The sequence below is a fragment of the Crocodylus siamensis genome, chromosome 10 (genome assembly GCF_052110815.1).
Source record: "Crocodylus siamensis isolate JL-2025a chromosome 10, ASM5211081v1, whole genome shotgun sequence".
NCBI classification, from domain to species: Eukaryota; Metazoa; Chordata; order Crocodylia; family Crocodylidae; genus Crocodylus; species Crocodylus siamensis.
The window spans coordinates 46,861,674-46,883,500 of NC_143404.1; the positions used below are offsets into that span (position 1 = coordinate 46,861,674).

The 21,827-nt window shown below is 48.2% G+C and overlaps 1 protein-coding gene across 2 annotated transcripts in view; it reads left to right on the forward strand.

Moving 5' to 3' along the window:
• ZNF341 (zinc finger protein 341) overlaps positions 1-21,827 on the forward strand; it is a 56,777-nt gene that overhangs the window by 12,789 nt on the left and 22,161 nt on the right. For both annotated transcript variants that reach the window (XM_090064913.1, XM_090064912.1), the window contains exons 2-9: positions 1,301-1,411; positions 9,277-9,464; positions 11,351-11,503; positions 12,261-12,500; positions 13,402-13,597; positions 14,326-14,410; positions 15,656-15,846; positions 16,795-16,988. In XM_090064913.1, coding sequence (XP_089921039.1) covers positions 1,301-1,411; positions 9,277-9,464; positions 11,351-11,503; positions 12,261-12,500; positions 13,402-13,597; positions 14,326-14,410; positions 15,656-15,846; positions 16,795-16,988 — 1,358 coding nt within the window. The remainder of the gene's footprint in view (positions 1-1,300; positions 1,412-9,276; positions 9,465-11,350; positions 11,504-12,260; positions 12,501-13,401; positions 13,598-14,325; positions 14,411-15,655; positions 15,847-16,794; positions 16,989-21,827) is intronic.

Sequence of the window (21,827 nt, forward strand, 5' to 3'; positions counted from 1 at the left end):
GGAATGGTGGCTGTGTGAGGGGGGGACAAGGGAGCTGTGCCAGGAGACCCCAGGGCCCCCACAGCCCCTGCTACAGCTGGTGAGCATGGGGCTTTTTTTTTTCAAAGTGCCAGGAGGCTGGGCCAGGCAGGGCGGCTGTGGGTGCTTCTTCCGTGACTCCCCTGGCTTTGCTCAGCGTGGGAGCCCTGAGTAGACTCGGGTGCTGGCATTTGCCCCAGCCGGCAGCAGCAGCATGCTGTCATCCTACATGCACATCCAGGGGCCTGCGCCCCCTGGGAGAGCTGTGGGGCTGTGCCAGACCCTTCCCAGGGGGCGCAGGCCTCTGGATCTCCTCGCAGGATGACAGCAGGCTGCCATCCTTCTCCCAGAGCACTGGGATTGGAAGGGACCTCAGGGACAGATTGCAGGCACTGGCCAGCTATAGATGTCAATATCAGAGCGGTCCTTCCCTCTCTCATCTCCCTCCCTCTTCTTAGTTTCTGTTTCTCTGGAAGCTCAGCTCCGAAACATCCAAAACATTTTTGAAATGTTTTGGATGGTTTCGTTTCGTTTCGGAGATGTTTCAGAGTCTTCCATTTCATTTCAGATTTGGTCTTTTGGGCACTGAAACAGGCCGAAACACCTCCAAAACAAAACAGCTGCCGAAATTTTGCACAGCCCTATAGTTTAGTAATAAGATTATATAGGGCTGGGGTAGGTCTGATGCAGGTCTGTAACATGAGAAATCCTGATGCTCTCTGCAGTACCATGCTGCTTTTCAGAGGGACTAAACCAGTTTGGGTTACCCATGTGCTACACTTGGACCTCAAAGCCTCCCCCCCATCTTTAACATCTGTGAAATTCCATATGCTTTTAATCTGCATCCCAAGCAACAGTGGCAGCCTGTCTTATCTCTGTTCCCACTGCTAAAAAAAATCCCTCTTTACTCCATAACAAGCTTCCCAAGAGTCATCTCCCTCCATCAGCTGTCAGATGTTCTCTTACCTCCTTCCCATCCATCCCAGATGGCTTTCTGCAGGGGAATAGCAGGTTTCTCTTTCAAGAAAATTAACACAATAGGATAGAGATAGGTACAGGAAGAGGACTAACTCAGTGAATGAAGAAAACTAGTAAGCAAGGAGCTCGTGAAAGGGAGAGAGGGTACTACTTTTCTGTGTAGCTTGTTCAAGTCATATGAACCATAGAGACAAGATTTAGACTCTGAACTGGTTTCAGTTTTGGGAGGGGGGCAGTAGGGGGTAGGAATTGAGCCTGGGTGTGGATATGCTTGTCCTATAATTCTTATTTCCATCTTTTTCAGGAATGGATAATCAGACAGTGCTGGCTGTTCAGTCCTTGCTGGATGGTCAAGGAGCAGTTACAGATCCATCTGCTCAAAATGTCAATGCATCCAACACCATCCAGTCCATGGGTGAGTCCCTTCTCTGCATGATGCACACTGAGAGAAAGGTGGCTCTCAAACAGGCTGTTTTTCCCACAGCATTTTCTGTCTAAATGACTGTCAGAAATGGTTTGGCAGAGCAGTTGTCCATGGGACAGAGGTGGAGGGTTGCTACTACATGTTAATTCTAAAGAGATTGTGGCCTATTAGCACATTTGACGGAATGTGAGGAGGAAGTGAGGGTTGGTGGTGGGGGTGGGGATAGAGATGGACTGTATGGTGCCGTCTGGACATGGGTGACTGGTGCCACCTTAGTCAGGAGGGCATGTGCCCCCCCCCCCGCAACCAGGAGGAGGGTGGTGCCCAGCGGCCCATTGTGCCAACTGGGAAGCAGCTGCGGTACTCCTGGAAGTGGCCATGGCTCTTCATCCAGCACTCCCACTCCCTGACCAGCACTCATGGGGGGGCACCGGCACGCCTACCTGCTCCCCCTGCCCATTGCGTAAGCGGGGGGCACAGCCTGTCAGGGGGTGCACCAGTGCTCTCAGGGGGTGTATATGTATCACCTATGTGTCGCCACTGTGACTAGAAGTTTGGTGTGATTTTTTTCTCATGCAGCAAGGTGGCTTGGGGTGGCTAGCAGCAGGCCTAGCTCTTGCAGCCCAGTTAATCCATGGAAGAAGGAAATTCTGTCTTGGCTTTCACAGACTGTTATTCAGTCATTTAGGGGCATATTTTCAACCCAGTTATTCAGAAATCCTGACTTTCTCTGTTTAAAAATCCCAAATTCTCTGATTAAAACCCTCCAAATCTACATTTTTCCACAATTAAAATGAAACACCACTATATATAGGTATCAGTTGAACACAATGTTGTATTGATATATAAAAAATGTTAAAGCAATTTTGAAGCTTACCAGTGCCTCAATCATCATAAATTAAATTCTAAATACCTATATATTTTGGCATTGATTTTGATTTTTTTAATCAAGGAAAATTAGAACTCCCCCTGCCCCCTTTGCTCACTGGGACGTGGGTCCAGCTGCAGCTATCCCCCTGCTGCTTTGTGGTGCTGAGCAGCCCTGATATGCCAGTGCCTAGTGCCTGCCCATACCATTGCCCTTTGCTCCCAAGCCACAGTCTCCCCCTTCCCCACCGCACTGCTGGTGCCCCTCGCTTCCGACCTGCAGCTCCCTGGCCCTGCCCATGCCCCTCACTCCCAACCCACAGCACTCCACCCCTAGGTGGTCCTCACTCTCAACCCACAGCCCCTTGCCCTTCCCTCCCCGCTGCCAGGGCCACCAGACCGGGGCCAGCAACCCCCTGCCCCTCCAGGAGCACCTGAGTCCCAAATGTAGCAGAGCTCATTGGGGGGCAGGGCGGAGGATACAGGCTGACCACTGGGGCTCAGGACTCCCCATTCTTCTGCCCTTCCCCCTGGGGCCTCTGTGGCCCAGTGGGTGTGACCTGGCACAGGAGGGTGGACAGCCTCGGTGCTGCCACTCCCCCAGGGTAGGGGCAAGCACCACTTCCCTTGAAAGTTGGTTCCAGCTCCTAGCCGCCCTGATTGTGAAGTAGTGCCTCCTGATGTCTAGCCTGAATCTACCCTCAGTCAACTTATGGCTGTTATTCCTTGTTACTCCTGGTAGTGCCCAGGGGAACAGGGACTCTCCCATTGCCTGCTGGTCCCCCTTGGCAAGTTTATAGGCAGCCACCAGTTCCCCTCTCAGCCTTCTTTTGTGGAGGCTGAACAAGTTCAGGTCCCATAGCCTCTCTTCATAGGGCCTACCCTGCTGCCCCCTGATCATGCGAGTGGCCCTCCTCTGGATGCTCTTGATGCTATCCACATCCCTCTTGAAGTATGGCACCCAGAACTGGACGCAGTACTTCAACTGCAGCCTGACTAATGTCGCATAGAAGGGGAGGATCACCTCCCTGGACCTGCTCGTGATGCATCTATGGATGCATGACAGGGTGTGGTTAGCCTTCCTGACTGTGTCCCCACATTGGCGGCCCATGTTCATCTTGGAATCAGTAGTGACTCCAAGATCCTTTTCTGCCTCTATGCTGACAAGAAGGGAGTTCCCCAGCCTGTAGGTACGCTGCAGGTTCTTCCTTCACAGCTGCAATACCTTGCATTTGTCTGTATTGAAACCCATCCTATTATCATCTGCCCACCTCTGTAACCTGTCCAGATCTACTTGTAGCCTGTCCCTCTCTTCTAATGTGCTCACTTCTCCCCACAACTTAGTGTCATCTGCGAACTTGAACAAGGTGCTTTTCACTCTCTTGTCCAAATCGCCGATGAAGATATTGAACAGTGTGGGCCTGAGGACTGAGCCCTGGGGAACCCCACTGCCCACATCCCTCCAGGTCGAAAATGACCTGTCCTCCACCACTCTCTGGGTGTGACCCTCCAGCCAGTTTGTGACTCATCTGACTGTGTAAGCGTTGACACCACAGTCACCTAATTTTTTAATAAGGATGGGGTGAGAGACAGTGTTGAAAGCCTTCCTAAAGTCCAGAAAGACTACATCCACCCCAACACCTGCATCCAAGGCTTTTGTGACGTGGTCACAGAAGGCAACCAGGTTGGTCTGACAGGACCTGCCCCTAATGAACCCATGTTGATTGCCCCTAAACACAATTTCCCCCGCTGGTCTCTTGCATATGTGCTCCTGGATAATTTTCCCGAAGAGCTTCCCTGGGACCGAGGTAAGACTAACTGGCCTATAGTTTCCTGGGTCCTCTTTCCTCCCCCTTTTTGAAAATGAGGACCACATTGGCCCTTTTCCAGTCCTCTGGCACCTCACCAGAGCCCCATGAATGCTCGTAAAGCTGTGCCAGGGGTCCCCCAATGACCTCTGCCAATTCCCTCAGCACTCTGGGATGGAGTTCGTCAGGACCTACTGATTTGAACACGTCTAATCCCTCCAGAAGTTCCCTAACTAGGTCCTTACTGACCCTGGGCCGGGCTGCACCTCCGCTGGGTCTGTCTGGATTCCCGGTGGGGGGGGATGTCCCTGTCCGTGCTCAGAAAAATGGAAGCAAAGAATCTGTTAAAGAGATTAGCTTTGTCATCTGGTGCTACCACCAGATTACCAAGCATGTCCTGCAGAGGCCCCACGTTACTTGGTGTCTTCTTTCTACCCCCTATGTATTTAAAAAAGGACTTTTTGTTATCTTTGATCTGGGTTGCTAGTCCCAGTCCCACCTCTGCCTTAGCCTGCCTAACAGCCCTCCTACAATCTCAAACAATGGAGGTATAATCCTCCTTGGTGATGGCCCCTCCCTTCCATTGGGTATATGCCTCCTTTTTGGCTTTGGGCCGTTCCTGGATGCTTTTGGTAAGCCATGGGGGCTTTTGAGCTCTCTTGCCCCTTTTGATCCATGTGGGGATTGTCACCCTTTGGGCTTGGAGGATCGTCTCCTTAAGGAACGACCACTCTTCTTGGACTCCCAACTCCCCTCCCCTCCGGGACCTCAGTGCCTCCCTGACTAGTCTCCTTACCTCATTGAAATCTGCCCTCCTGAAGTCTAGGGCTGCTGCCTTGCTGCAGGCCTTTGTCACCCTGTGCTGGATGGTGAATTCCAGTAGGCGATGATCACTATCACCCAGGCAGTCAAGCACCTGCAGTCCCCTCACCAGGTTGTTGCCTGTGGTCAGGACCAGCTCCAACAAGGCATTTCCCCTGGTGGGACTGTGCACCTCTTGGATTAGATGGAGATCCTGTAACTTGACTAGGAACCTACGTGAGTGGTCAGACCTGGCTGACTGCTCTTCCCAGCAGATGTCCAGATAGTTTAGGTCACCCATGATGACCACGTCCCTTGACTTAACTGCCTCCGCGAGCTGACCTGAGAATTTCCGGTCCAGCTCTTCCCCCTGGTTGGGTGGCCTGTAGTAGACCCCCGCTGTTAGGTGTGTTTCCCCCCGACCCTCTTGAATTCTGACCCAGAGCACCTCAGTCTGCCCTACCTCAGACTCAGTGGTGTTTGCTGAGGATGTGTATTGCTCTGACGCAGAGCGCCACACACCGTCCTTTCCTCCCCGTTCTATCCTGCCTATACTGCCTATAGCCCTTGAAGTTTACCACCCAGTCACGCATTAGATCCCACCAAGTTTCAGTGAGCCCCACTATGTCTGGGTTTGTGTTAGCTAGCAGGAGGGCAAGTTCCTTCTGCTTGTTCCTCACACTATGAGCATTAGTAGAGAGCCGTTTAAGGCCTCCTGAGGGTGTATACGCCTCCCCCACAATCTCAGGACTATCCGGGCCCCTGTCTCTTACCTGGGTATTTCTTGTGCTCGTCGCCTGTCTAGGCTGGGCTGTTCTTGTGGGTGTCACTTGGTTTGGTGTTCCATGGGTCCCTCGGCCCTCTTCCTTCCCCTCCCCCGATGAGCCTAGTTTAAAGCCCACTGGAGGAGATCAGCCAACCTGAAAGAGAACACATGCTTACCTTTGGGAGAGAGGTGAAGCCCATCCCACTCAAGCATGTCTCTTGTTCTGAAGTATGGGTCGTGGTCCAGAAAAGCGAAGCCCGCCGCAAGACACCATTCCCAAAGCCGCAAGCTGACATCCCAGATGCAGGTCTCATGGCATATTCCACATCCACTCGCTGGAAGGACCGATGAGAAGACCACCTGTGCCCTTATCTCCTTGAGCTTGCTTCCCAGAGCTTGGTAGTCCTTCATCAGGCAATCTGGACTGCTCCTGGCCACATCATTAGTGCCCACATGGATTAGGACCATGGGGTAGTAATCAGTGGGCCGGATGAGGGCCAGGATCATCTCCATCATGTTCTGAATCTGTGCTTCGGGCAGACAGTAGACCTCGCGTGTCATGGAATCCTGGTGACAAATGGGACCCTCTGTTCCTCTCAGGATGGAGTCTCCTATGATGAGTACCCGGCGTCTCTTATTCTGGGTCAACTTACCTCTTTTACCTCTTCCTTTGGTGCATGGCCCTGCAGGGAAAGGAAATACTCATCAATTTCATGCTTTGCTTCCCTGATCCCCCTCAGCCTGCTCCTCCTGGCCCTAAGATGGGTGCTTGCGGGACAGGTGTTGGAGCCCCCATTCCCGGCCTCCCCCATCCCCGTGGGCTCTGGGGGAGGCCTCAGAGAAGCCCCAGGTGGGTGGCGCCCCTGGGCAGGGGCCCTAGCAGCACTCTGCATCCATGCCATTTTTAAAAATTTATTTTGCGGCGGGGTGTTGGTTTTTTTGGTGCGGTGCCTTCGCCTTACCCTTGCCAAAGTCTTCCTCCTGTCTTCTGCTTGCCCGCCTGCGCTAACGCTGGCGCAAACACTGCCACGCCCTTACCAAGCGCGTGGCTCCCTGCCAGCTCAACTAAAAGAAATCTGGGGGGCTTCCCCTCTGGATCCACCTCAGCTGTGCTGGCTCCTCTCCCCACTTACCTTAGGGGGATCAGCTGCTGCTGCCCCTGCTGCCTTCGTTCAGGTAAGGGGGCATACGTGCAAGTGGAGCCCCATGTGTGCCTAGTCAGCCCCTGTCCTTGCTGCCTTCAGCCCTGTCCTTGCTGCCTTCCGTATAGAATATCCCTGTTTGGGAGGAGTACAAGACAAGCCTATCTAGTCAGTCTATTTCTTGTAGATTGACTAGATCTGTATCTCAGCATCCCATGGCATGGTGGGGACTCACCGAGCCCCCTAGGCTTCTTACACCTTATATCCCAACATGGTGTCATTCCAAACCCTGCTGGAACTATCACAAAGAAGATAGGGCAACGATGCTCAAAAGAATCAGCTGCACATCTTTATCTCATTGATGTTTATGCCCAGCACGCTCAATTTACAAATCACATAAACGTTTGAGTGCCAGTGCTGCAAACTTCATGTAGGATTTGCTGAATAAGCTGAATTTTTTTCTGCTGCTTGTGTTAAGGGGAAGTACTGAAGGCTAGCAATTCAGGAAAGGAGCTGGCAGGCAGACCTGGGTTCTGTTCTGATTTTGCTGCTGTTTCTTTATCACAGGGCTGGGTAATTATTTCTGCTGGCAGGCCACTTAATGATTTTTGGTGAGCTGCTGAGAGCTGCACACACAAAATCTTTTAGGAGATATCATTTTACCAAATTATAGATTAAAAAAGGGAATCATATACTAAAAATCAAACATATACTATAACATATTTTAATCTTATTAAAAAAAATTGTCCTAATTTATGTTTTTTTGAGTAGCATATATAGAGGTGATTGCATAATAGCTCAAAATAAAGTCTTAGTCTTGTATATTGTGTGTTTGGGGGTTGGGGGTTATGTGTGGGTGGGTCGGTGTGGGGGTGGGTATGTGTGCAGGGAGGCTGCCTATGTGCTAGGTCCCAGGAGCTGGGTGGGGGTATGATGAAGTGCATGGGCAGGGGGTGCATAAAGCAGAGCTCAACTGGGAGGTGCAGTGCAGGTGTGATCAGCCCCACATACTCCTGCCCTGGCCTGCAGCTGCCAGGCAGCACTCTGTGTGGGTCAAGCCCTACCCTGCTCCCATCCTGAGCAGCCTGCACCATGCTTCTACTGACACCTGCCCCTACCCTGTGTTTGGCGGCTCTTGCCCCAGACTGCAGGGCTCCAGCTCTAGCTCCCGGCCGCCTTCCATCCATTCAGCCACCCACTGGTGGCTGCTCATCACTGTGGGTGGCTGAGTGAGTGGAAAGCGGCTAGGAGCTAGAGCTGGAGCCTTGTGCGTGGGGCAGGAGCTGCCTGGTTGGGCAAGTGGTGTGCTGCTTCCACATGCTACCTGCTGCCTGGAGGACTTCCACTGCTGCATGGGGCTCATCCGGCAGCTCGTCTGGGATGGCATGGGGTGGTGGGGCGTGTGCCCCTTGATCTGAGTGGGGTGGGTTGCAACTGTGGGCTGGGGACCACACTGTGTTGCACTCAGGGCAGGCAGCAGCAGCACTGGGAGGGCGCTATGGAGTTGAGGGGGGCCTACGGCAAAATTTGGGGTGGTTGCAGGCACCCTCACATAGCTCCCCTCCCAGTGCTGAACAACATGGCCCCAGCCTTCCCTGCATAAATCCAGTGACACATGTCCCCCGTGTCCTGCTGGATGAGCGGTGGGAGCAGTGGCGGGAGCCACGCCCCCCCAGACAAGTTGCAGCTCCATCTCACCCCCACCCCACCCCAGCTGGGCAGCGCCTACCCCAACTCCACTCCCTCCATCACTGCAGGGGGCTTTGATCTGCCCCCTCCCATGTCCCTTCACTCCCCTTTCACCACAACAGACTTACCAGCCGTCCACAGCTGTATCGGAAATTGGATTGTATCAGCTGATATGCCTCCTTAAAAATCAGCTATCAGAATCGGCCCCCAAAATCTCTATCGGTGCACCTCTACTCAGAGCAATCCTGCTCTGAAAAGAAGTTAACATGCTCATTTTGTAACATCTTATCCCTATGACTAAGTCACAGAAAGCACAGAGCAGAAAAAGGATCTTTTTGCATGAACTGTTTTTCAGGGACTTGTGCAGTGTGGCGTAAGATCAAGCCTAGGTACCAACGGTCTTGTTAAGCACCTAACATGTGGAATAGGATCTGGCCCTTAAGCTTTGTGTGCCTGTTTTCTCACTTGGAGGCAACGTTGTGAGTGCTAGGGTATTGTGATTGTTTTGGAAGCTATTGGGCTTAGATGGACAGTGCTATGGGAATGCTAGGGCTGGCTATATATTTCTCCTCCATGAGGAGATAAATCCTTCAAGGATAGCTCAGCTAACAAAGGGGCTGGAACTACACAGGGAAGAACAGAATTCAGTCACTCTCCTGTAACTCTGATGGTGCTACAGGCTTATAGCATCTATGTTTGCTAACCCTACTTGTACCTAAATGCAGCTATGTGGTTTGATGGGGGAAAGGAGCCAGATAACAGTGCTTGTCCTTCTGATTACAGATGATGAGGATGTGTTCCTGTGTGGAAAGTGTAAGAAGCAGTTCAATTCACTGCCAGCATTCATGACTCACAAGAGGGAGCAGTGCCAAGGAAATACTCCCTCATTGGCTACGGTCTCTTTGGCCACCAACAGTGTGTACACGCCATCTATCACATCGGTGCAGCCAGCTCAGAGTGCCAATCGACAGGTAGTTATGCTGGGCACCAGGAGCCTCTGTGCCACAGACTCTTGAGGGCGAGGGAAACTCAGAATGAATGCTGTGTCTGGTTACACTAGGTTTGAAGTCTCCCATTGGGATGTCTAGTTTGACCCTCCCCACCTTGTTTTTCACCTTCTGGCATCCTTTTGCAAAGTCCAGATAATCTCTTTACTATGAGGTTTCATTCAGAACAAATGCCTCCACACTTTTTAGTAAAGAGTTAAAAATGGGTTTGAAGTTACATTCTTGTTATGGTAATACTAATTCTAGCTTTGAGTGCAAGTTTCATGGCCCTACCAGGCTTGCCAGTTCCTGTAAAACTGGCTGCTGATTCTTCCAAATGTAGGGTTGGGCTTATCTTTGAGCTGTGTGTTGGTTCATGCACCAAATGGAAGACTGCTGGATTTGGCATCCATATCCCTGGATCCTCCCAGTTTCTTCAGCTCCGTGGCTTTACAGCATGGTGTGACAGGAATGTAGAGAAGGTCTTCTCTAGAATAAACCTCTCCTCCCCAAACATGGAAGTGAATCCATATAGTATTCCTGCCTTTGTGCCCACGTTTCCCTTTACACACACAACCTATTTCATGGTCCTAAAAGCTATCAAGAAGATACACTTCAGCAATTATGAAAATTTTGTGGATTTTTAATCTGGTACTGATGAAAGGTACTGTTAGCTCTGGAGGTTACATCCAGTTTCCACAGTTAATCAACTTATCTGCCTCTCTGAATTCTCCACTTCTGTGACTTGTAAGAGCATTTGGTACATAACAGCTAAAGGTGATGGGATTGTCTTAAATCAGGGGTGGGCAAAATATGGCCTGTGGGCCAGATCTGGCCCACCTACAGATTTGATCCAGCTTGTGGGTGGATGGCAGCCAACTGATTGGATCTGGTCTGCGGGCAGCTGGCAGCTCCACCTGCTGCACAGTGCCAGGCAGGTAGGCAGGACTGCTTCAGCCCAGCAGCATTAGCCTTGACACAGTGGCATCAGCTGTGGACCTGGGTAGGGCTTCCACCACAGTGGGCAATGGCATTAGCTGTGGATGCTGCCAGCAGATTCAGGAACCTAGATGCAGACCCTGCTGGTGGTGTCCACAGCTAATGCTGCTCTCCTCCTGCACAATGGAAGCTGCTGCCTGGAACCCTGACCTGGAACCTGCCAGCAGTGTCAGCTGTGGGTGGGCAGCAGTGTCAGCTGTAGACACTGGTGGCAAATTCTGGAACCTGCTGACTGTGTCCACAGGTGATGATGTCACTACCTGTCTGCCCACTGCAGCAGAAGTCCCCATCTCGGTCCACAGCTGAATGTCAGGGGTCCTGGCAAACTATACCTTTGGCTGAGTTTTGGAGGGAGGGAGAGAGAAAGAAAGAAAGAGGAGAGAGAGAGAAGAAAAGAGAGAGAGAGGGGGAGATGGATGTGGCCCTTGACAAGTCCCCAAAACTTACTAAATGGCCCTCCAGCTGAAATAATTTCTCACCCCATCTTAATCAATCTTCAGCACAGGTCACCCTTAATAGCCAACATGGTTTGAGTTGTCAGCAAAAGCGATCTCCATATTCCATCTCCATTCCCCTGAGCACTTAGTTTTCCTAGGACAAGGTGGGTTCCTTGTTTTCCTCAGGAACTTCAATATAGTTATCTTTTTGTTGTTGGTTCTCTCAGTCAGATGATGGCAGGATAGAGCCAAAAGCAAAAATTCAATCAGTAAATTAAACCAATAAATCTTTCTCATGGCCATCAATAGAGCAGAGTTTCCCATAGCAAGTGGCCAGTGGTTCAGTAAAGAGCATGTCTCCATTTTTATTAGCATTTCAGAGGTTATAATCTCTCTTAATAATTTTGAGCCCTAACACATTTTTCCTTCTTTCAGCAAATTTCCACATATATCACAGTTCCCCCATCTCCTCTGATCCAAACACTAGTGCAAGGAAATATCTTAGTCAGTGATGAGGTACTGATGTCAGCCATGTCTGCTTTTACATCCCTGGACCAACCAATGCCCACAGTGCAGTCCTCTGTACAGGTAAGGAGATGCATCTTTCAGATGGGCTAATTTCATAGGTAGGCACCACCTGAATAACAAAACAGACCCTGAGAGCACTGTCTGCAAGCTTAGATGTCTGCCTTGATGCCGAAGCATGGATACCTTTGCAAACCCAACAGCAGGGGTTGGATCAGGGAAACAATCATGATGCCTCTTGTAGTAGATTATGCAGCTTGCCATAATATATTCTTTGCTGCTTTTTGTCCTTATGTGCTATGCCCAACAGTGAAATAATATTGATAAAATATAATCATTGGGTTTCATGGTCATTGCTTAGTTTGATTGATGGGACTCCTCTCTCAGAACTGTTGCTTCAACTGCAAACTTGTTTTGGCATTACTGCACTGGCTACAGCCTTCACATCCTAAAAGTTGTCTCTGTAGGCAGAAGAGCTTGAAACTTAAGATATGAAATGAAACTTTGTCTTCTCTAGAACTTTCACCAGCACAGCAGAGTACCAGCTTACTGAGTGGTTTTAAAACAGATTGACCTGATCTCTGCTCAGCATCAATGTGTGATCATTACTCCCTTAATACCATCAATACTCTGTGGTTAGCAAGCTGCTTGCATTTGATTGGAAAAGTGAGTTTTTCCAAGAAGTTGCTTTGCCTGAATGTGGGATCTTGAGTTATGAGTAGAACATGTTTGAGGATGCTATACCTCCAGCTTGTTGTTGTTGGATCCAGGCTACGTTTTCAGTGCCTTCTCTGACTATTTCTTCTTGTTCTGTTTTTAGAGCAGTTTGAGTATGCACACTGGAGCTGGATATCTTTCCCAGCCGCCCCCGCCTCCTCCACCTCCACCTCCTCCCCCACCGCAGCCACCTCCGCCTACCCCTCAGACCCTGGGAGCACCAGGACAGCCAAGTACTGGTGGCACTGGGGTAGTAGAGGTGTACAGCACGTCTGCCCCTATGGCAGGAAATGGCACAGTGGAGATACAGACTCTGGGAATGCAACCCTATCCACCCATAGAGGTAAAACTGTGACACAGGCCTTGCACTGCTGGCATTACCATCAGGGACATGCGTCAGGTGCTTCTTTAGTCTTCTATCCAGCCAACAAGTGTGGGATGGTTAAAGTTTCTATAAGCCTATTTTGTGAGCTAAGGAGAGGATGCTACTCATAAGTCACCTGAATTAGAAATACAATTTATCATAGACATTAGAGCCAGGGAAAGATATATTATGCTGTCTTATAATCAATGATTATTTCCTCTGTGGGAAAGAAATGTTCAGAATGACGTTGACAAGATGAAGGGAATTCAAAGGACAAGAAAAATAATTAAGGGGTTGGAAGGTATGATTTATGAGGAGAAATTAGAAGAGCTGAACATGTGTATTTTGCTATATTAAGGGGGAATAGCCTGCATATGACTACAAATGCTGGAAAAGAGGCCAAACCGGGATGAAAGATGTATTGCTTAGTAGAATAGTGCAAAAGAGTAGCAGTAGGTATAATGGGCCAAAGTTGTGCCTTGTGCAGCGGTTTAATCACTCTTTGGTTAGGCAGATTACTGGACCAGAACATTGATCTGCTTGGGCAATCATAAGAAAGTAGAACTGGACTGGACTCACAAGGTTATGTAGTTCAGCTCCCTGCTCAAAGCAGAATCATTCTTGACTAAGTTATTCCAGCCAAGTGACTCTCCAACCTGTTCTTGAAAATTTCCAGGAATGGAGATTCCAGAACTTCCCATTTTGGTCTCTTTAGGTATCTTGTTCCAATACTTTAGCAAAACACTTTATTAGAAAACCAGTAGTCTGACAGCTTCTCTTATAAGCTTTTATTTGTGTTATATCAAAGAGGCAGGTGGAGGTTTATCACTTCTCACTGAACTTGTAAGCATATTTTGTACTGGTAACTGCACTATTTCAGGTTCCAAGCCAGTGTGTGGAAAGTGCAGTGTATCCATCTCCACCAGTGTACAGCCCTGGGAAGCAGGGATTCAAATGCAAAAGCACCAACACTGCTGCTCCTTTGACCAATGCAGGTGGGGGAAATGTGGCAAGTTTTGATTCCACCTCAGCTTCCAAAAGTAGGCGTTCCAAAACTGAGAGTGGGCTGCAGGAAGGTAAGTCTCTGTATGTTGAACCACCTTCCAGACACTAGATACCTACATCTTCATTGTCTTGCACTTGTAGGTTGCAAACTTCTCACATTTTGTTAGCAAATATACACCTTGAAATGCTACAGAAAATGTACTATACTCAGACCAGAGTTATAGATAGCTGTTTGAAATGTGGACACTTTGGGCATTTTTACATGTTTAAGCACTGGGTGCTTTGAAAAGTGCTGTGATACTTGGAATTGTATAAGGGGTGAAATGTGCATCAGTGCAAAGAAAATGTGATTGAGTGATTTTCTGATAACCTGAAAGGAGTATGTGCATATTACTGGATGTGGCTGACCTTGCTGGGTTGGGGAAAGGCCAAAGGCAGGATGCTCCTACTTGCTAATCCCAATCTGCTGCTTACAGTCAAGAAGGCCTTGAAAAAGCTACTGATATTTGGCTATTACACATTATAGCAAATGGAAATAGGCCCGTGGTTTCTGCATGGGAGTCTGTTTAATCTATGCGCTGGTTGTTCTCTCCCCCTTATTCTGTGGTTATACATTTAGCTTACACTTGAAATATGTCATTATCTCTGTGAGCATCTGCCTCTGAGCTGGCCAGTGAGATCCCAGTGTGCCCTGTATTTTTGTCCTGACTGTAAAGGGAAGTCAAGGCCCTATAGAACACAGTAGCTGGGGACTGCTCAACTTGTGCTAGCTGCCCAGAGTGCACTTTTTCTCTTTCAGGGAAACCTAAATCCCCCAAACTGAAATGCACTTACTGTGACAAGGCCTTCACCAAGAACTTTGACTTGCAGCAGCACATCAGGAGGTAATGGTCTTGTAACACAGGCTCAGTGGGAGTGGCTTGCTTGCCTGTCAGTTTGCTGCAGGCAGTATACAGAAGCAGGGGGGGAGAGTGAAAAGCTCTGTATCAACAGATGCATGCACTGCACACCCCAGCTTTGCCTCAGTGCTAGTTGGGGGCTGGCAACACTCCCACCCCTTGAACAGGGGGAAAAAGCCCAGGACTGCAGGCAGGCTGGGGGTTTACTCCCCTCCCTAATCAGAGCCCTGCTGGAGCCTGGCCACACCGCCCCCCCCCAGCTCAGCTCTGCAAGGGCGGGAGAGCTGCTCTAGTGCCACTGCAGGCATGTCCCTGAATTTCCTCAGTCCAAAGGGTTTGTCTATATGGTTGGAAAGTGGTTCAGCCTAGCCAGGTTAGACTAACCTGCAAAAGTTGAATCAATTCAGGCTCAGGCTTTTTGAATGTCTGTCCCTAACCCAAAAGGATGAAATCTCTAATCTCAGTTTCTGAGCAGAGATTAAAAACCTCAGTATGTTATTGGCCTGATTCTTTTAAACATCAAGACCATCCTGAGGGTCCTCACATGGTGTTTCTGATCCTGAGCCAAGGAGGGAGTAGTGGAAAGTTCTCCCTCCCTGCAAGCTGAGATTGGTTTATTCATGCTGGGAGAGGGGTGCGTGCGTGCGCGCGTATACTTCCTGGTCAGGAGGGCGTTTTATTTTAAGCCAAGGAAACAAAGTCAAGTGGCAGGTTTGGTCAGTGTAGAAAAATGTGCTAGATACAGAGCTCCTCCTTTCCCACTCCTACCCCCTGTATTCCTGGGCTATAACTGAGGGCCTTTTGACAGTAGCGGGAAGAGACAGTGGCAAACCCAGCTAGACAGCACAGCCCAAGATGGAAGGTAGGGAGTACCTGTGAAGGAGCAGCTAATTGCTTAATTGATGGATCATTGGGCTGCACTGTTTTCCTTTTTAACCTCATAGGCTAGGAGTGCTAGTCTCCTTTATCCCTTCCCAGTTCTCTCTTCTCCTGCCTGCCCTGCTCCTTTTGGTTCCTGCTGGGGCATTGCAGTGGCTTCCCCCACCCTGCATTAAACAATAACTGGTTATCAGTGAGGTTGTCTTTTAAATAATTAATTGTTTAACCTTTCACATCCCTAGCAGAGAGGTTCTCAGGTTGGTCCTGGGTCAGCTGCCCACTGGGTTGCTCATTTGGAGACTGCCTGTTCCAGTCTTTGCTCACTGTTGACATGTTGCCATCTGCTCTCAGTCACACAGGTGAGAAGCCTTTCCAGTGTATTGTGTGTGGTCGAGCCTTCGCCCAGAAATCTAATGTGAAGAAGCACATGCAAACTCATAAGGTGTGGCCTCCAGGACTTGGATGCACCATCTCCCGCAACTCTATCACAGTACAGGTCATGGCACTGAATCCCAACCAGCAGGAGGATGAAGAGAATACAGGTTCGCTGCATGTGGGTGTGACTGTTAGATCGCAAAGTATTTCTCCCAGCAACACCAAACACTGTTTATTTCCAGCTCCTTCCTAACCTCTTCCCCCTGTCCTTCTGGATTAAGAGGCAGGGGGTTAGCTTTCCTTGGAGTTAATGCTTGTGCTTCCACAACTTGGATATGAGTGTTTAGCAGCATCTAATATATTAGTGTACAGAATATGGTTTTGATCTAATTGTGATTCTAATTCTTCTGGTTGTTTTGCAATACTTATGTCGGGTAAAGTGGTGGCATCTGTCCTGACTGGCTCAATGAAAATGCTATTAGCATTGAGGAGCTCTCACTGGCATACAGTGGCATAGCTGAGGCATTTAATAATTACTCCCCAATTCTGTTATGGGGTGGAGTGGAGTACAACTCAGTGCTGCAAATCCTTAGTTGGCATATAGTCATAAAAAGCTATAGCTACCCAATCCTCATCTGATAGATGGTCCCATAGGGAAACAGCTAGCATCTATAAATTAGATTAGCTTGAATGTTGCTCTAAATTATGCTGATGCTGGGGCAGTTAGTGAATCAGATATGTCAGCTGGCTAGCTAACGCCATGCAGCTTCTGCACTAAGAATGCCTTAATGATGCAAGTGAATCTGCCCTAAATTGTTGGTTCTTTGGAGCAGGTTTTTAATGAGACACCCAGTATATTTCTGAGAGAACTGCAAGTAATAATGGGTACAAGAAGACCGCCAATATAATCAGGTCCCTTGATTTAATTCACTTAGCTGAAAGAATTGAGTTTGGAGGGGAGCAGGCAGTTGGGATCAGAAATCAAAACTGGGCACTTGTACAGCAATGCAGAGCCCTGGCTTTAGTCCATTTTCAAAGTGGTTCTAAAACTACCTTCAAGAATGCTTCAGTTTGCCTTTTGTCTTTGACTTTCTCCCTCTGCCTTTGCCCTTCAGGTTTAAGCCAGGCATCCAGGAACCCTCCGCAACATCCTCAGGCCATAGCCTCTGTAGAAGAGAGCGAGGCTGGCAAATTGGAAGCCAAACAGGTTGTCTTGATTGACAGCTCTTATCAGTGCCAGTTCTGTCCCAGTAAATTCAACACCTACTTCCAGCTCAAATCACATATGACACAGCACAAGAATGAGCAGGTGGGTGATGAGCGGCGGATGCCTGATGTCTGTGGGGAAGTATTGGTAGCAGGGTTGAGGGCATGAATACGCATCATATTTACCGAGTAAATTGACTTTAGTCCATAGCAAAAGTAAAATGGACAAACAAGGCAGAGTCTTACATTGTGACTTGATTGGTTTAAGTCACTCCACGCCAGAGTAAAGTTGTCCTCATGAAGTGAGGAACAGCATTTTCCCAGTATGTTACCTCAGTGTGCAGAATGTGTACCTGCACCCCTAATCAGTTTTACCCTTGGTAGCCATAGACTCAGTAAACCAGGCTCCCTGCCACCTACTGGCCTGGCACTTCATTAGCACCTAGTGCTTGGTACAGTTGGTCATGTGTCTGCTCCTTACTGTTAAATATATTTACTGTGGAGTAAAATCCAGGGCCGATTACCCTTAGTAATCATTGTGTGTATTCACACTGTGAGGATGTCAGTTTGGTTCTGAATGGGCCTTGCTTAATTAGGGCTCAATTAGCCATGAGATAAGCCTAAAAAGTTCTGATTGTCTCCCCAGTATAAGGAGATGCCTTGCTGTATAAAGCATTCATGGTTCTTTGTATCTTTGTTAGAAACAATAATTCATGGTGCTTGCATTTGTAAAGCTGCCTGGTGCACCTCTGCTCATTGGCTTTCCTTGCTTTGGTTTGGAATGTGTCAGTGCATTTTCTAAGGCAGACCTGTGACTGACCAGTACTGTACCCTGGGTAGTCCTGCTTCCCCCTCCTTCCCTTGCCCCTTCCTTGGAGAGCCTCCCTCTGGCTCTGGAGGCTCTGGCAGCAAGGAAGGAAGAAGCAGTGGTGATAGCCCAGGAGCAGCAGCTAGAGGTTTGCTGCCAAGGGTAGATGTCAGCTAATTTTTTGCTACAAACATACCTGTCTACCAGCCAAGGAAACAACAGTTTTAGATAGTAAAAAAATGAGGTAACATCTCCCCCAAGCCAAACCTACATTTCCCAGAAATGTTATTGATACATTTTCCCACACTGCATCCACTTTTGTGCCTTCTCCCTGCCAGAGTTGGAGCCAGGAGGGGTGGGAGGTTTCCCAGCTGCCTGTGGAGGGTTTAGATTGAGAGTATGGTCAGGGGTAGAAAGGTAGGAAAGATTTATTGACTTAACAAAAACACAATTATGCATAGTAACAAGACAAACGTTGACAGACAAAAGCAATTCGCTATGGCAACTTATCGGCAGTCCCTCTGATGCCCGATACACAGCAAGCTTCTCTTTCCACAAAGTCCAGCGAGGTCAGGCATCCCTGAACAATGCTGTCTGAGGGGTGCCGGGAAGGACCCTGGAATGCAGTTCTTGGGCTCCTCGAGGTCCACCGGCCCACTGATCCAGGCAACAGCTAACTAATCCTTTTCACAGAGCTGCATCTTCCTTCTGAATGGTTTCCAGATATTTCAGCTAATTTATGGATTCTGAAAGACACTGATAACGTACAACACTTAGATTCCTTTTTCTTCAACTGTCCTTAGACTGACCAATAGCAGTACAAGCCTTGCATTCCTTTGATAAGGTAATTTTAACTGCGCCACAGGGCTTTACTACTTCTAGGCTTTGCTAAATTTACTAGGCCTTACTTTATACAAGGCCTCACTACATTTTAAACTATTATTAGGCTTTTAGCAACAACTTATAGCTTAATATCTACAGAAATACAGAAAAACACTTGGTTTTTTCTTTTTTCTTTCATAGAGCCTTCAGCAAGCACTTTTCTCACACAGATATACTTTTCAGCTGCCACACTCCACCTCTTGCTTGCTGAAGCACTATGATAGCTATAACTGAGATGCCAAAGCCACATGCGCTACATCAGGAAATAGGGAGGGATCTATAAATTTAACTTGCATAGCATGAACATATTTATGACAACAACGGTTGAAACACCATTTAGCGGTTGGCACTAGGGCAATGCAGAATACTATGATGCTCAAGATAGTTAACCACATAGTTGAGGTGACACGTGGTGACACACGAATAGCACAGATTACATTATACCATTTAGATGGCTCGGGCATGTTGACAGCCAGACTGGTGATTTGCCCACCCTCTCGAGCAAGGAGAGCCAACCGAGTGCCTTGCTGAGCCTTTGTCTCAAGGCTTTGCAGCTTATTTTTCATGTTATTGCAGTTTTTTAACCGTGGCATGTTTATTTCTGATACCCATGAAGTGGGTATTGTGAAGTTGAGAGATATAGTTTCAGAGGAAATTTCTGGTCATTTTAGGGCAATTGTGCAGTTACTTAATTGCAGTAGAGCAATGGCTCTACTTTTAGCTCCTAAGCAACACCAGTTACACAAGGTCCAGGTGGTACCATTTTCATGCAGCAAATGACCTGGTCCCTGCCAACAAACATGTTGGCCTATTGTTACATATGACACATTAGGTAACTTGTATTCGCAGGTCATGGTAGGTGGGCTGAGAGGCCAGCCTCTTCATAGGGTTTCTAATACAATTAAGGTGCTGATAATTTGAACCGAGGGGGACTGTGCCACATACCGAGGGCCATTAGGGGTAACTATTTTTCATATGGGATGATACAAATTCCAGTCCCAAAGGTATCCTCCTCCTAGCCCCGTGCTTAGCAAATAAGCAGTGGTTCAGTTTCCCTCTTTTACCCCCTGCACCGGGAATGAATGTTTTCCTTTATCATAGCCTTCCCAAGTAGTAACCCAGGTACTTTGATTAGGGGTATCTCTCTTTAAATGTTGCAAGCATCCAACGATGCTCTAAGCCAGGGGGCTATTTTTAACATTGTTTATTACCTGGGAAAAATACATATTTAATGATAACTGGACTTGCGCACAAGCAGTACTCCAAGTTTGATTTTTGTCTGCTTTAAAATCAGTGTTCATCATGACCTGGGCAAGATGAGCTGTTTCTAATCTTACATCAGTTAGCAATTCGTCAGTGTGCTCTAACATTTTTCCTTCGAGCATGCCTTCTCTAGTGAATAGCCCTACTGCCTGTCAGAGATTGGCTACTCCTTCAGTGTTTTTCTGGGATTTATCCAAGTTTCATACATTCATAGATGAGTTAAGTCTGTTCCAAAGATAACCTGGAATATCTCTGTGTCTGCGGGACTTAAGTGCACTTATGGAATGGAAAATGACTGGCTATTTCCATCTAAGCAACCCTTCAGCTACCTGGGCTCCTGCTGAATAGTTTGGAAAAGTAGCTGGGACATACCATTGTTCTGGTCTGAACAATACTTGGGCAGTGAACAATGAAGCATTTAGGAGGGTTGGGATTTTAACCTGTTACTTCCACCAAGGTTTGGAATTATACACAGGTGGTGTTGGGGCCCTCTGTGGGGGAACAGCCAGAGACAATAGTAAACACCCCATTCTCTTACAGGTCACATTTATTTTTCCCTCTTTGGGAGCCTGTAACCATGCTTTACCTCCCAGAGAGCAAAAGAGCTCATGGGGACGATGCTGTATCCGGTTAAAGAAAGGGCACTGCTATGGCAGAATTATAGTACTAATTTGCTTTAGGAACTCTACTGGTATAAAAGGTTGGGGATAAGTGGTGGAGACTTGCGGATGCAGCCTCCTTCTAGTTGTATTAAAGTGAGTACCATTCCACCACACCTTTGTATAGGTATGAGTCACAAACCATGTAATAACTTTGTTCTAACCTGTGATGCGCTCTCCCACCTGGTGGGCCTCACACCACTGCTGGAGAATGTTATCAGCCATAGGGATGGGAGGGGGCAGATTTTCCCATAAACGCAATGGCTCAAGTGGCTGAACAGATGCAGAATGCACTACTGGGGACACAAACTCAAGGGAGATCAACAGGGTTCCCCTCAAGAAGTTTGTAACAACAAATTCCCAAATAAGCAGAGCTACAACAATCACCTCCCCTCCCACAGTTAGCCATTCCAGCCTTCAGGTAGGGAATGAACCCAAGATAATAACTGGTGCCACAGGTGCACTGACAGTTACCACCTTGCCAGTCAACTATCCTGTTTCTTCTACTCAGAGACTAGGACTTCACTTGCTCCACGGTGGCGGGTTTCTTCCAGCATGGATACTGCAGCTGGACCACGTGAAAGTCATTTGAACATGTTTCTGGGGGATGCTTTTCAGGGTCAGGCCACTCCTTGAGGTTTTCAAGAACAAGTTCATTAATATCTGGGTAATAAGAAGGTTAGTAGACACGCCCTACCCAGGAAATACAATAAGACATTAATAAAAAGAGTTCATTTAAAACAGTCCACCATGTCATGGTGCTAGTCGATTCAGACTGGTGACAGAGCAGGAGTCGTCTTCAGTGGCAGGCTCAATTAGGAATTGTTATAGCTGCACTTGTGGACAGATGCAATCTGTAGGAATAAGACAACAAGGAGCTTGGCTCCCATTAGGTGAATCTGACTTAAATACCCACCATATATTACGCATACCTTTGGTTAATAGTGTCCCCTCCCATTTATCTCCTTGAGGATGCTTCATTACTACCTGATCTCCTGCCTGGAGCTTTCCCGGGTCACCACCCATAGGTCATGGGGGGACCACCCAATCCATAGGCCTGTTGCATGGGGCTACCTCCAAGATGGGGTCAGTTATTGGCCCAATTGATAGCTTGATCCAGGTGCGAGTCCCAGTCTTTAAGAGCCAGGGCAAGCGGCCAACTACAAATTGCATTTGAGGATGCCATTGGCTCGCTTTACCAATCTGTTAGACTGCAGATGGTGTGGGATGTGATAGGTCCATAACATGGTATGTTTTGCAGTCCAGACATACACAAAATGATTGCAGAAGTGAGGCCCATTATCACTCTGTAGTTCTATAGGTGGTAGAT